Source organism: Parus major, chromosome 2, assembly GCF_001522545.3.
Source record: "Parus major isolate Abel chromosome 2, Parus_major1.1, whole genome shotgun sequence".
In the NCBI taxonomy this organism is placed as follows: domain Eukaryota; kingdom Metazoa; phylum Chordata; class Aves; order Passeriformes; family Paridae; genus Parus; species Parus major.
The window spans coordinates 21,263,585-21,278,733 of NC_031769.1; the positions used below are offsets into that span (position 1 = coordinate 21,263,585).

The 15,149-nt window shown below is 40.1% G+C and overlaps 2 protein-coding genes across 2 annotated transcripts in view; one reads left to right on the forward strand and one right to left on the reverse strand.

Moving 5' to 3' along the window:
* The window catches only part of SRI (sorcin), an 8,402-nt gene extending 8,151 nt beyond the window's left edge, over positions 1-251 (reverse strand). The window contains exon 1 of the mRNA XM_015615858.3: positions 89-251. Coding sequence (XP_015471344.1) covers positions 89-136 — 48 coding nt within the window. The 5' untranslated portion in view covers positions 137-251. The remainder of the gene's footprint in view (positions 1-88) is intronic.
* Positions 1-15,149, forward strand: part of LOC107215556 — a gene marked incomplete at its 5' end in the record, with an annotated part of 821,761 nt that overhangs the window by 352,532 nt on the left and 454,080 nt on the right. The gene's annotated exons all lie outside the window — the stretch shown is intronic.

Below are 15,149 nucleotides of genomic sequence, written 5' to 3' on the forward strand. Positions count from 1 at the left end.
CGCTGCCCCCGGCCACATCCACCGCTGCCCCCGGCCACATCCACCGCTGCCCCCGGCCACGACCCCCGCGGGCCCCAGCCCCGCTCACCACGCCCTGGTAGAACCCGCCGGTCGCCGGCTGCCCGGGATACGCCATTCTCGCCTGGCACCGGCTCCGGCGGTCCGGCTGCGCCCGGGAGCAACCACCCGGATACGGAGGGAGGGCGGCGACTTCCAGCCCCGGCGCTTCCCGGAGCCCGCGTCCCACCAGCGCCCGGGCGGGGCAAGCGGCGACCTTCCGTCACCAGGCAGCGGGCGGTGCCGGGCTGTGCCGTCGGGAGCTGAGGGACCACCCCCTCCCATCTCCTGCCCTCCGAGTTCCCCCTCCGGCGCGGTGGTACAGGCCCGTGGCCCCGCGGCGGCATTTCCCGGCACAGGCCTCGGGCCCGCCCGCACCGCAGGGCGGGACTGGGTCTGTCAGTGCGGGCTGCGGGCGGGGAGCGCTGAGGGCAGTGAGGTGGCCGGCGGCTCCCGGCTCCCGGCTCCCGGCCAGCAGCTGTCAGACACCCGCGGGAGGCAGCGCCCGTGGACGGAAGCGCTCCGCTGAGGAGAAGAAAGAGGAGGAGGAGGCTGCTGCTCCCCGGAGCCAGCGGCCGCGGGCCGCCGAGGTGGAGGCCGAGGTGGAGCCGGTCACCAGCGCATCCCGGGACTGTCGCTCTTGGGAAAGCGCTGTTTTGTGGCGGCTGTGACCCACTAAGGCGACAGGAAAGTTCTCGACGTGTTCGCCGGTTTATCGCTGAGTTGATATCTGATTATTTCAGAATCACCGACTCGTGATTTACCAAAAGGCCGCAAGGCTCACAGACTCAGCAGTTCGTGTATCTGTATCGTGTATCCCAGAACGCATCCTTACGTGTTCTCTCTTGGTAGCGTTGCTTTTGCCTCGTAATCTGACCACCCGTCCCTGTTCCCAAAGACAGAGAACAGGCTGTATGATTTCTTTTGGGTCTGTAGGTCCCAATTCTGGAGTAGGAGTTGGAGGAACGCCCGTGTCCCTCTAAAGCGAGGGAGCCCTTTTGTGTTCAGTCGGGGGCCGCTGTGGGTTTCGGGATTCTCTGGAAGAGACCAGCTTTGATCCAACATCCTCCTCCTGGCTGGCGGCACTCACTGGTACAGCCCGTGGTTTACTCCCGCTGAGTAAACCCAATACCCCCAATACCCAATGCCCCAGGGCGCAGCATCGGCCGGAATCGCCACGGCTTTGTCTGAGCTGGTCTTGCGACTTTGCAAAACAGAACTCCCTCTATCTCCTAGTGAGAGCTATTTAATTCAGTTGCAGGATGATGAGAAATCAGTTGCTGGAGTCTGTATGACTGAAACAAATCTCCTAATGGAGACCTTGCAGGGTAAATGGCCTGCTGTCAGGAATCTGGAAGCATAACATTTTATTCTTCTGTTTATTAGCGTAATTTCTGAAGAACATTGTAAATTTGAGTAGGACCTCAATTAAAGTATGCTAATTTATAGTAAACTTTCCATTAAAAGTGAGTCACCCTTCTCAGCTTCCGAGTCATCCAGTAAACAGGGCTTTCAGACATTATCTACATGGCATATATTGTATTATTTCCGCACTAATTGCACCTTATAACTGCTAACAATTGCCAATGACATCCAAACAAAACTGGTGTTCTGTGTAATTTAAAAGAGTTGCCAAATAAGACAAATCATTGTTTAATACCTTTATCACACAGAACAGCATATTTGAAGTTATGAAACAGCTGAGAAACAAAGTAGTGACCCTGTCTAGTTTCTTGGCTTAAGAAATACCTATCTCACAAGGATATTTAACTAAGTGTGTTGATATGAAGCTGTGCGGTGGTCAAATAGTTTTATTGACCAAACATAATAACGTGCAGGCTCTGAGCTGAACTTTGTTAGAGTACATGTATTAATGTCTGGGCAAAAAGCCCTCCTAATTAAAATAAGACCTTATATTTAAAAATAGTTAAAAATATTAAATGCTGGAAAGTTTGAAAATAAGTGGCAAAGAATATAAGTTATAAGATTTGAAGAGTTACACATTGATAAACAAAATGTCAAATGGTATATATGTATTGTTAATAATAGGAAAGAACTTTTGATTGCTTCAGTGAGAAGAAACCAGATATGATTCATACCAGTTGGTAGATAAAAACACTAAACTGTACAGCTGTAGCTGTGTACAAAAGGAAGATGTGTTTCAAATTTTATGGTAGGGTTTTTCTTTACTTTAACTCAGCATGAATATCTGGCCATCCTCCATTTTCAGTACTTCTACTGAGACTCCTGGAACTCATCAAATCATAGAGTTTAGGCTAGAAAAGATCTCTTAGAACATTGAGGCCCCCTGTTAATCCAGCACCATCAGGCCCACCACTAAACCATGTCCCTCAGTGCCACATCTACATGTCCTTTAAAACTCCCAGGCATGGAGATTCAGCCACTTCCTTGGGCAGCCTGTTCCAAAGCTCAGCAATGCTTTCAATAAAGACATTTCTCCAAATATCCAAAAACCTCCCATGGCACAACTTGAGTCCATTTCCTCTTTTGTTACTTGCGAGTAGAGACTGACTCCCACCTCACTACAACCTTTTTTCAAGCAGTTGTAGAGTGACACTGTCACCTTTCAGGCTCCTTTTCTCCAGGCTAATGACCCCAGGTCCCTCAGCTGCTCTTCATCAGACTTGTGTTCTAGACCCTTTATCATCTCTTCCAGATGAGGATGTTCCACACCATCTGTTGCACTTCCCTGATCTCGCTCCAGCACCTCATTGACCTTCTTGTAGAGAAGGCCCCAAATTCACTGCACTCAGTTGTTAGCGTTTGCAAGATTTTTTATATTTAAACATCCACGAGCAAAAGAGCTAGGAGACAGATGTAACCAAGGGATGTGTTTTAAATGGATTGTTGGGTAGGCATTTTATTTCCACTGGTGCATTTTCTTATTCCTTATCTGAGGAAAATGAAGGCTGCAAAGGAAGTCTGTTCAAGGAGATTAATGAGTACACATCTGCCTTCTGAAGGGCTACTGAGCTGTGGTAACCTTTTAAGTTTTGATAAGTTCATCATATTACAAACACTCCAGTAAGAAATCTGTGTAGAATAGTTTCTGATTTTGCAGATCTCAAAGAGTGTGTGATCCCTCTAGTGGGAAAACTGAAGTCAAGCAACACAGGACGCTAGTAACTATTGCTGGTTTTTTTTTTTTTAGATAATTCAATGTATTTTCCTAAGAAAAGGCCTAGGTAAAATAATTTTGTTTAGAAAGGGAAAGTTATGTGCACAGTTTTCATTTCATAGCTTTTTCTGGATTCTTTGTAGTAGGATTTTAAGAAAGAATCCATAACAGAGCTACAGTAATAGTGTTATTGCCTTAAGCTCTGGTCACAAGCCATATTCATTATGAGTGACATGCTTCCTCATAGTGACCCAAGGCTAGCATTAACCCATGACAAGTCAAAGACTTTCTGCTTGCCCATCTGCTTTGCTTCTGTTCCTTCTAAGTCTGGGTGCATTTAACTCTGACATGAGCTCACACATGATGTTGGAATTCGGTCACCCTGGACTGAAAGCCTTGAGCTGGATCGTGCTGCCAGTTACATTCCCATCTGCTGTAGTGGCTGGGAGCTTGGTGGTGGTGTGCTTAGGCATCACACTTTCCTGACAACTGCAATAAAGCTAGGGAGGAGACAGGGAATTGAAGTGTAAAGTTCCATTTTCTTGAGGTGTTTACTTAGCCCAGCTGAGGGGATAAAAATTTTGGAATACATTGCTTAAGGAAGACCAAGAAATAATCTCCTCATCCTTTTAACTGCAGTACTTGAGAAGAGGCATAATTTTAAACAGTGCAAAAATAAATGTAGTACAGACCAGATGTCTCTAATATAATGCCTGAATTTGTGACCAAAGGAATGATGTTTCTGTGTTCTGCTGTTTTTTTTTTTCTCTTTGATGCCACCCTTTCATATTTTATTTACTACACATTATGCTCAGTTCTGCAGCCAACTATTTTGTACAGGATTTGCTGGATTCATCATATCATGTAGTTGAAAGGATAGGGGACAAAGGGAAGGCATTTCTGTCACTTTATAGATACATAGAATATGGAGTACAAAATTTTCTGCAGATTTTAATCACCAAGTTTGAGGTACCTCAGTTTTTCTGCAACTTTATCCACCTTCCAGATTTTTCCCTCCAAACTGTAACTTCTTTAATAGATGGTTCAGAGGTGACCAACTCTCTTGCTCCACACTCACTCCCTTCTTTGTTTCTTCTGTGTTCAGAGTTGTGGAAATTGTTCATCACTCCCTGGGCATCAGTAAGAGTATCACTGAAGGCCTAAAACAAGATGGTACAGTTGGTGAGGTTTTGATATTGAGATTTTTGGAGGCTAACAGTCAGCTTTTATTCAATGCAGTACAATAACACAATTTATACAATAACACAATTTACCACATCCATTTAATTATAAATACAACAGTTTTTTCATTCCCCAGGCATGAGTTCTTTACAGAACAAAAGCTGAAATGCAGTTTTTCAGTAATGACATTGATTTCTTAGATCTGGTACGTTGCAGTCAGATGGCTCCCAAGATGGTCTTTAACTAAAGATATAGTTACAATATAAAGATATCTGATGATAACAGTGATATGTGCCTGTGGCTTGAAAAAGACATTTACAATACTGCTTACTTTGCATATCACTTTTCAACTGATTTTATTCCTTTACTGTCCACTTACCTTATTTCAAAACCTTTAATACCAAGAGCTTGGATAATTTCAAACAGATTGATAACAACCAAAGCAAGTCACACGAACTCTTCTAATTATTTTGTTGAATAACATGGGGTTGGGATTCAGGTCTCTGTTTTTGCTGGACAGAAGCCAGAATGTGTAAATGAACTGTGTATAAAGGATTGAAGCAGAGAACAAGTTCAGCAATAAGGCATCTGACTCTTTCTGTACAATACTTTTTGCAATCCTGTGTGTCAGCATATATGTTCTAATAGAAATCAGAATATATATTATGCTGCTTTACCTTCTGAAAGGCTAAGATTCCACTGTATGGGCTGGATGGTAAGCAAAGGCTTGTAAACCTCCTGGGTGCAGATGGTGAAGAATTGCTTTGAAGCCTTATTCTTCCAAAGGAGTGTCATGGGTATCCAGCTACAAAATGGACATTCCTCACGATATAGGCATTGTGCTCTGCATCACCACCACTGGTGGTAGGTGAGAAATTAGCTCATAGCTGGTTAGTTAGCTGTCCTAGTTAGTGGTGGGACAGGGACAGTACTTCTGGGAACAAAAACAGCATACAGTGCATAGAAATTATGCTTCAGGTGTCTGAATTCTATGGTTGTCACCCATTTAGGTGCCTGATGTCCATCTGAGCTCTCATTCTTAGCTCCAAAATTTGTTGAGAATTTAGGCAGATAGTGTTTATTCTCTCCATGTTTAGTGCTTGAACTGAGTTGACACTAGTGTGGTACTACCAGATTGATTTTTGTTTGCTGATCTGTAATTTCCATAATCAATGAGACTGGCCAAATTACGGGGGAAATGTCTTGGGCTGATTTGCATGTGACTAATGTAGAAGGGACATGGAAATGAACAACTCCAGGAAAATAAAGTTTAGGATTTATTTAGTTGTTTTTAAGTGCCCCACTATCTGATGCAATAATGCAATTTTTAGCATTTGGGGGAATCCCAAGTTCCAGCATACTGGAAGTGAAAGAGCTGTGTTGCACTCTGTGGAGAAAAGTCACTTTCTTAATCATGATATCTCCTCTTGGTGCTTGTTTTGGTTAATACTTCTGTTGCAGCATGGGATGTATGTTGAAAATGCCTCAAATATTGCAGCACACATCCCCAAGTGTCCAACATGAGATGTTTTCAGTTCCTGTCAGTCATACTTGAATACATTCTAAAAGCAATACCAGTGAACACAAAACTTATTTCTCCACCTCTGGCTTTTGTAAATATTTTTGCTTCACCTGTATAGTCTGTGGCTGTCTTTGTTGCTTGTATCAGTTTCTTTTTTCCTTTTGTTCAATTTCTTGAAACCTATTATCTCAGTTGGTACAGCATGGTGCTAATAATGCCAGAGTAATGAAGTCAATCCCTGTACAGGCCATTCACTTAAGAGTTGCGATTGATGATCTTTGTGTGTCCCTTCCAACTCGAAATGTTCTGTGATCTGTGAGTTGCTAAAAAGGAATAAGCCTATTGCTGTCCCAAAAAGAGCCCACTAGATGTCACACTGCTACTTCTAATTCAGGCACATCAGCTTTTGCTTGTTCGCTGTCTAACCTATACCTGTTTTGCACAATGACCAAATATAAGTTCTACCAAAGGTAGAACCAGAACTGACCTAGACAGGCGTCTGGTACCAGCTCCTTTGGTCCCAGCACTCATGTCTAATACGAGCCATAGTATTCCCAAGCCTAAAGAAATGATTTGTGCCAAAAGTCTCTTTTAAAGGGTCTAACAGTGGTTTATATAAACAGGAGTTTATATGCAGGTTTTTTTATTGGAAAAAAATTAACACTGATTCATGCATATATTTTTGGGAATCCATTCTGAAGATTTTGGGTAATATGTAAATGTTTGAGTATGATAGTTCTAAATAACTAGATTGGTTGAGAAGTGTAACTTCTAAAATTAGCCATAAGTCTGCTACTTGAAGTATTCCAGTTTGCCACATTTTATGTGAACTGTATCACAGACAACATTTCTTCTCCCTTTGTGTAACAATCTTTTTGTCCACCTAGGAAGAGTGAGCATGATGTACAAATGAGGTCATTATCAGTCAAGTAAAGTCAGAAATCATTAGCCAGTTATGCATAATAATATATCAAAACATAGTAATATTTAATTCAGAACACGGTACCATGACTGTTAGGAGAGCTGATGACGTACAGTTTGTTCATACTTCATGTTTCCAGGATGTCTGATACAGTTTTTTTTTGTTGTTGTCATATTGATGCTTCTTTCTTGCTCAGTCCTTTTGCAGCTGAATCCTTTCATACATTGTTAATATGTACATTAAAGCTGATTATTCCTTATTCTTTCAGTAAAATTATTAGAATTTTCATGAAGAAAAAAGAAGTTCTGCATCATCTCTAAGTAAAAACATCCACATATGTTTATAAAATCATTCCCATCCTCTTCTCTTTCTGCTTGCATCCACAGGTTTTGTGCCTTTGTGTCTTTGTTCATTTGTGAGGTGGTTTTCATCACCTTCTGTATTGGCTAATATGTAATAATGACTTTCTGATAGTTTAGCTTAAGCACAGTACCTGCACATCTAACACTTTAAAGCATTGCCAGACTTTCACACATGTATTTCAAACACACACTTAAAAAATTGGTCAGAACTAGTGTTCTCATCATGTTTTGGCATGGAGGCTAACAAAACATTGAAGATTGGGAAAAAAGCCCTGAAAGATATGGTCTGAAAAAGCCACAGATATACTCAGGGAAGAGCCACAGTAGTTCTGACATATAAAATGGTTTCGTGATAGCTAATGACCACCATTGTCTTGGACTTAAGGGGCCCCAGTTATTCACTGGTAGTGGGCGCAGTGAATTATACTTGTAGAGTCCTGTTTTGCACAGAAATCAGACTTGTGAAGGTCTCTTCTGAAAGCCTAGCTGGGACCAGAGGTCACAGGTATCTATCTTCATGCTTGTTGAATTGTCCAGGCTTGTTTTATCTGAGCAGTAAATAAGTCTGCTTGCTCTGGAGGTTTGTGAGTGCAAGGAGAGAAGGATGGAAAATAAGTATGGATTAAGTGCTTTATTTTTTTTCCCTTATGGACTCTATTAATAAAAGCAGTCAGAAAGAAATTATCTGCAAATACTGACCTTTCCTCTCTGGAATATAACATGGAGGCATGTTAAGGGGTGTCATTATCCTGGCTGAAAGATCTGGTTTTAAAAGTTGTCTTCACTGTAGATATACATTAGTTAAAAGTATTTTGCACCCAAAGAGAGGTGCTTGATTTTTTTCTGCTGCAGTAGTTGGAGCTGAGGGTGTCAGGAGTGGTCAGATGCTTGTGGTTCTGTCTGCCTTTGAACAGTATCTCTTTACCTCCTTGTAGACAAGGCTGATGTTTTTTGTTTTTTTTTTTCCTGTGAGTCTTTCCATTTATTTAATTTGTAAATTCTTTAGGTAGTACTTCTATAATTTAACTAGTTACAGCATGAATTTTCAGCAGAAGTAATCTTATTTAAGCCTTAATTAAGTCCAAGGTTGGGATTTATGACACATTCCCAGAGTACATTACACTGCACCTAGTTCTAGCACTGTGATCCTTTCTTAGCTTGCTCCTTCTGTTGCGTGTAAAAGATTGAATGTAATTAGTCTGTTTTATTACTATGTGTTTTCTAAAAACTTAACAATGCTACTTCAGAAGTTGTTGCTGTTGTATTTTCTGCTAAATTTATTTTTACTGTTTTTCCTGGCACATCTCTGACAAAACAGTGTTTGAACTGATCACTGAAATTTCTCTCCAGATAGCTAAGGGGAAAATCCATGGCTCTTTATTTACACATATTCTGTGCTTGAGTGACCTACTTAAGAAACTTCACTTTTTTCTCTCATAACTGTGTTGAGAAAGAAAGATGAAACAACATGATTGGTTTTTCAATTGTCTCTTCTTAGAAAAATCTCAGAAAAATAAACAAAAGGTATGCAGGTGATAGCATTCACACACTCCTTCCCCTGCTTTGAAGAGTAAGCAAGGATTATGCGATGCAGCATAACCTTCTGCATTACACAGGCAATTAACATTTAATCTAATGCTGCTGTCTCTATGCTGTTGGTGATTTGAGATTGACTGCAGCATCCATGCTTGACCTTTGCAAGAGTGTTTGCAAGAGTGAATCCACCCATACTAAAAAATAGTCACCTGACCAATGAGTATGATTATTTTCACTGGTTTTGTCTTCAAGGCATGTCCAGAAGGTTTTTAATCTCATTTGTAAAGTTTTAACTCTAAGCTTTTTTGTTATCTCATTCTCATGTTGGGATAATGATATTTGATATTGTTGTTTCATCTCTCAAATGGTTCTATTACTTCTCCTAACCTAAGCATTTCCAGTTTATTAGTCTTTATGTCCTTTTCTTTAGAAAGAGAAGTTGTAATTAAGCCATGTATTTCCTTATGCGTGTTCATTGGAAGTAAGTGCAACAATACCAAGTGTCAGAAACCTAAACTTGAAAAGAAATTAACAAACTTCTTTACTCTCAGCCTCTGGGTAGAGTGATTTAAGTAGAGTTTCACCTTTAAACCTAGCCAAAGCTGCCTAAGTACACTTGTGGTTTTATCTGAAGCTTATGTGATACTCTATGCTTCTCTCATACCTGGTGCTCTGTTAAATAATCCCAGAGTTGCATATATTTGTATAGATTATATTTTTTTTCTGCTGTCTTATAGAAGAGACAAGCTGCTTTTTCTCACTTTTACAGTTTTACTGGATTATGACTTTTTATCAGTGGAATAGTGACCTGGGTACTTTTTATTGCATTGAATTCTAACTTTTATTTTTTTTTTAATAAATCAATTAAATGACTATAATCTGTGTATGTAAGAAATTTTTCCACATTCTTACAACAACATTTTTACTCCAACATTTTTGGTGTTAGTGGAGATCGTTCCAGAGACTTCATTGTCTATTTCACAGTGTGAAACAGTATGTAGCCACTGCTCCCTACAGCAGTGGAATTCTTTTCTCTGTGCATCTGAAAATCACAAAACCATGACAGATCTTTCTCTTGTCCTCTTTTTCCTACCCCCGTAGCATTTTTGAACAAGGTTCATAACCCTTTCTAGCAGGCCCTCTGTGAATGGTTTACTGCTGGTGCTTCCTAGGCTACATCTCCCTGGGCTGGAAATGTGACAAGTCTTTGTTCCTCTACAATCACCTTCTGGAGAGCTGGGTGCAACGGGGCTGTGGCTGAAAATGCACCATCCAATGAATCCCTTCCATCTGTTTCTGTCCTCATCGTGCATTTCCAGGGTACCATAGTTTGCACATTTCTCCAGCAGTGATTTTATGTTTGTTGAGACTTGTTATGTGTAACGGTTGGTCTGCATCTAATTCCTGAGACACTCCCTAGAAACCTGCTTATGTGGTAGTTGTTCTTTCTGAAAATTTAACAGCCTAACTTACAAAAATTGTAAACCTTCAGGTAATATGCTTTCTGTTTTCACACTGTTATTAACAAATATTTATTAGGATCTGGGAAATTTTTTGGGTGAAATTATGGTTAAGTTTGAGATTATCCACATTGATGGTTAATATTTTAATTTTTTACTTTACTAGGTGTAAAATTTATTTTGGATTGGAAATACATTGAATCTTTCATCACCAACAAGTTTCAGTGTGTGTTTGAATTTCCACATATACAGTAGGAGCACTAGAATTTATATTTCTTCATATATATATATATATATATATATACCTGCATAAATCACATTTTTTCTTATGTCTGGGCTTCTTCTCTGGAGTAATATATGTGGCCTATATATAGTCACCATTCTGGACACTTCAAATAAGTCGTGGAAATAATAAATTATGTTTACTGAGTACTAGAGTTAAAAAAATAAATCCAGGCTATGTATTGAAGTGAGGGTAATCAGCTGTCAAAATAATTTGCCAGAAGTTGTGGTGAGCTCTCTAACATTTAAATCAAGTTCAGCGGTTCCTTCAGAATATCTTTAATGCAGCCTGTTTTAATGGATTACCTGCCAGCAATAACAAATGGTAGGTAGGATAAAACTACATGTTGTCACGAAGCTTAAACTTTACAGCAATCTGTATTACTGTTGGAAAATTTGTAGCAGGTCTGTGAACCGAAAAATATGACAATTCCTGATAATACAGAAAGGAATTAATTTAGGCAGTGTCTACAGCGTGTGTTCGGCAGGAAGAGAGAATAGCTAAGGTTGCTTTCTGGCTTTCTAATCTGTAAACTCCTCATAATTAGAGGACTATCCTTAGCTTCAGGAAACCCTCATCCAGTTCCTCTCCTCTGTCTTCCTGCATGATGTTGTATGAGTCACTGACATAGGGATTTGTTAAAGAAACTTGGGATATGTCTGTGAAGACAGTAAGTGTGAATCCAAGTGTCAGATTCTTTGTAAAAGACAGGGAAGACAGCTTTGCCAGGAAACATGGGTGTTTGAAGAAGAGATGCTAGAAGTTATATAGTAGTATTCAGTGCTACTTGGGTATTTGGTATTGTTCCAAGCCCCTTTATCCTTCCCAGACTTCTGTAACTGGACAGGAGGCATCCCTCAGGCAGGATGGGTATCCTAAATTCTTAGGTTTGTCTCAACAATGCTCAGCTTCGCCAAGCAAACAAGGCTTGCCAGTAAGACCAGACTGGAGTTTCTGAAGTGTAACTTAAGGTTTAACCTTCAGACCAATCCAATTAAATATGGGATTTGGTTTCCAGTTTTTACTTATGGGACTGGAAAACAGAAGCAATAAAAACAAAAAAACTATAATCCTATATGTATTTAACATAATTCCCCGCAATTACCTCTGCATCTGTTGCCTCTGATTGCCTGGGCTGGTTCTAAATGACAGCATTTAACCACTGCATGTGTCGTATTCCAGTGCTCCTGAAGCTCTGGTTCATTGCTAGGCAAGTGGGAAGGGGGAAGGACTACCCTTCCAGTCACCTCTTCAGGTTCTGCTCACCCTGCCCACCTCTCACTTGTCTTTTTCACCAAGTAATGTAGGATTTCTTTAAGTTCCAGTTTTCAAGCCGTGTAAATTATTTACTCTTTCTCCAGTGAGATTCTGTGTTTGATTTTGCTTCTTTAAGTATAAAATGAAGATGTCTTGCATTGAAACAGAGCAGTCCATTAAGCAAGCTGTCCTCAGCCTGTGCAGTTGGGCTATGGCATCTTTTCTGTTTTTTTCACCCCAATAAAACAGTTTTTCCAATTATATTTAATACCAAGACATGCAAAGCCCTGTGCCTGATGCACAACTGGATTTGCTATTGCTGCTGCTTAACCATGAGTGGTGTGGTGTGGCAGCTACCTGGAATGGTTGTAAAGGATGAGAAAATATGCATATTTGTGCCAGTTTGGACTAAGGAAAAAAGGCTATGGTGGGGTCCTAAAGGATAGTTTGAACTCCAGGGCTGCCAAGATCTAAATCTTCATTAAATTATTTACAAGATACTGAAATAATTGGTAATTGGATTTATAATTACAATCAAGAAGTGTGATGTTTTCTGTCATGGAGCTAGTAGGAAAGAAGAAAAACAGCTTTTTCTTCCTCCTTTCCTGCTCTCTCTCTCATTCACTCAAATAGCTTTTTAATTTTTTTCCATATACTTTTTCTCCAGAATGTTTCTTTAAAAATACCTTCCCTTTTGATGATAATTGTCTGTCATAGATAACATGTCCCAAACATGCCTTTTTTGGGACATTCTACTTCGGACTACTGGTGTTCAAAGACTTGTGTCTTGTAATGGTTAGTATATTAAAATAACTTATTTTTTTTTTCAATTTTCATTTATCTCTTTTCTGAAGGCTCTAAAAGAGAGCTTTATAAAGACTAGAATTTCCCATCTTCCGTAAAACTGGGGCAAAAATTTTGATGGAAAACTAGAAAACTAGGAAAGGCCTCTGCACTATTACTACTACTGCTGCTATCTTGAGTCTACTGGCTGCAGTTAAGGTATTTCTGGTTTAAATCTGAGTACATGTGAAGAGAAGCACAGTGAAGGGATTGTATCTCGAATAACAAGAAAATCTGTATGGAGAAGCAAAAAGAGAGACAGGAATAAAGCATGTTTGTGAAGATGTACAAACAAAACCACTTCTGGCTTGCAGCATTTGGAGATGTTAGCTAAGTTTAATGCAGTTCTCTGAGGTCTGTGCATGTTGTGTCAAGATTCTGTACTGTATTTTTCTTGTAACACAGAGGTTGCTTATAAGAAAGTTATATTTAGGGGTCTAGTCTTGTCAGAGCCAATATTTATGCCAGTTCTGTGTTTCCAGAGTCAAGAACATTAAGGCAATGTGCAAGAATAAGAGATGTGTAGTTTTCCGTGGTGATAGATAAAAACTATATCAGCTTCCTCAAGGGAGAAAGTCATTCATGTTAAGGTCAGGAATTAGTGATACAAGTGGAGATCCATAACAAAAATCTGTATAATGCAGATGAAAAAATAGTCACTGTAGGAGAGAAAACCTTCCAAATTGTGTGGGAGAAAAAACCTATTTAGGCTATTATTTGTACACTTAATGCTTATTAAATATGCTGGTCACTATAAGGAAGAACAGGCAAACATGGGTTACATAGCTACTGTGAGTACTCATAATATTCACTAGTTCTCTGTTTGGGCTAGTGAATCCAACATGCTCAACAGAGTTGGGAACAAAAGATGCTCTTGTAAAATCTTGTGTCTGGTAGGAGCTTACAAGAGTGAATCTGCAAAAGCCTGACATACAGGAATAAAGAGGCTTTGTAGAGTGGGTCACAAAGTGTCAGGTCTTGGAGTGAAAGGTGACTGTTAGATAAAGCAGTGAAGCCTGACAGAAGGCTGTGGTGCAGAGCAAAAATAAGTTGAAGATCTCAGGACTTCTGTACGCAGTTTGGTGGAACTGAAGGGAATTGCTCAGATCTCCATGGTTCAGGATCCAGCAGTATCTGTAGTGTCAGCTGCATTCCCTGGGGCTAGTGTGTGTCTGAAATTCCATTCTGTTTCAAGGAAATCTAATAAATTAAAATACTTTTTTTTTTTTTCACTAATAAATACATGTTTTGGTTAAAATAGATATTCCCCAGGTATAACAAAAAGGCAAAGAGTTAAATTAACCCTATCATGAAGGTTGTAGAGGTCTACCCACACTATGCTATAATGCATCAGAATAAAACTTTCTTATGTAATGGAATCCAAACTTTGTTGTTACTGTGACAATATCCATGTGACCATTTATTTAAAATTCTGTAATTTTTATTATTTTCTAAGTATTGACTCTGATTTAGAAGTAGATCTAAGAATCAATGCTTTATTCCTGTAGGAGTTCTTAGAATGACATTATGTATATATACACATAAAAGCTTTTTTTTGGCTTCTGGGAACCATATGGAAAACACCCTTTCCAAAATTCCTTTCATGATCCTTCTGATCTCCTTTTTCACCAGGCTTTGTCAGTACATAAAAGGAAAAAAAAAATAGAATACTGAGATCTGAGCCATGAGTAACGAGTACAACCTACCAACAGGTTTCCTGGCACTGGCTATTGTTTTCAAAATACTGCCACTGAATACTTCCACTACCAGTATGATTACTGAATTTGTTTTCTCTACCGTGTTCAGGAAGTAAATGTGTAAATTTGTAAAGCAAATCCTCCTCAGCTGCCCAAGTACAAGAGGATATGAAGAGGACATGAAATCCCTCACTCACATCTGAGTGATGAAGATCTGTCCTGTTACCTACTGAAGTCAACAAAGCACCTGCTGCTGAGTTCAGATGCAGGGGCTCTGGATCTGCTCCTGAGAGCAGCTGTACACCTCCCCTGCAAGCAAACAACATTGCCTCCTCGGTTTGTACACAGCCAATATTGACACTTTATCCTTGGAGTAAACAGCAAATTGCAAATTGTACCCAGCTGCTTTGCATTTCCAGTACATCTTGGTCTGTTTTCACTTGACAAAACAACGTGATATCCATCCCCAAAGAAGTTCCTTTGTCTTGCCTGCAGAAGGACAGTCCTGTGGATATTTGAGACTATGGATTAGCTGTAAGTGAGTGTACAAAGCAGCATTCAGTCAGGCCATGGTTACTCTGTGCTACTTCCCAGTGAGGGTAAAGGAGACTTGGTTTGGCCTCTTTCAACACAAGGCACCCAGAAAACACAAAGGAGCCTGTTCACTGGGAGGAAAAGTTGCAGAGCACTTGCACTGTTTGTATTTCATAAAGCACAGCTTTTAAATGGGACTTGCCATGGCTGTCAGAGTTTAAACTCCAACCCACCGGCTCAGCTGTGAGAGAGGAAGGGCAGGTTTTAAATCTGTATTGGGAGAGAGGCAGAAACCCCGGGAATAAATCCTTTATAAAGTAATATCAAAACCCAATATGTGTCAGTGCTTTGGCTG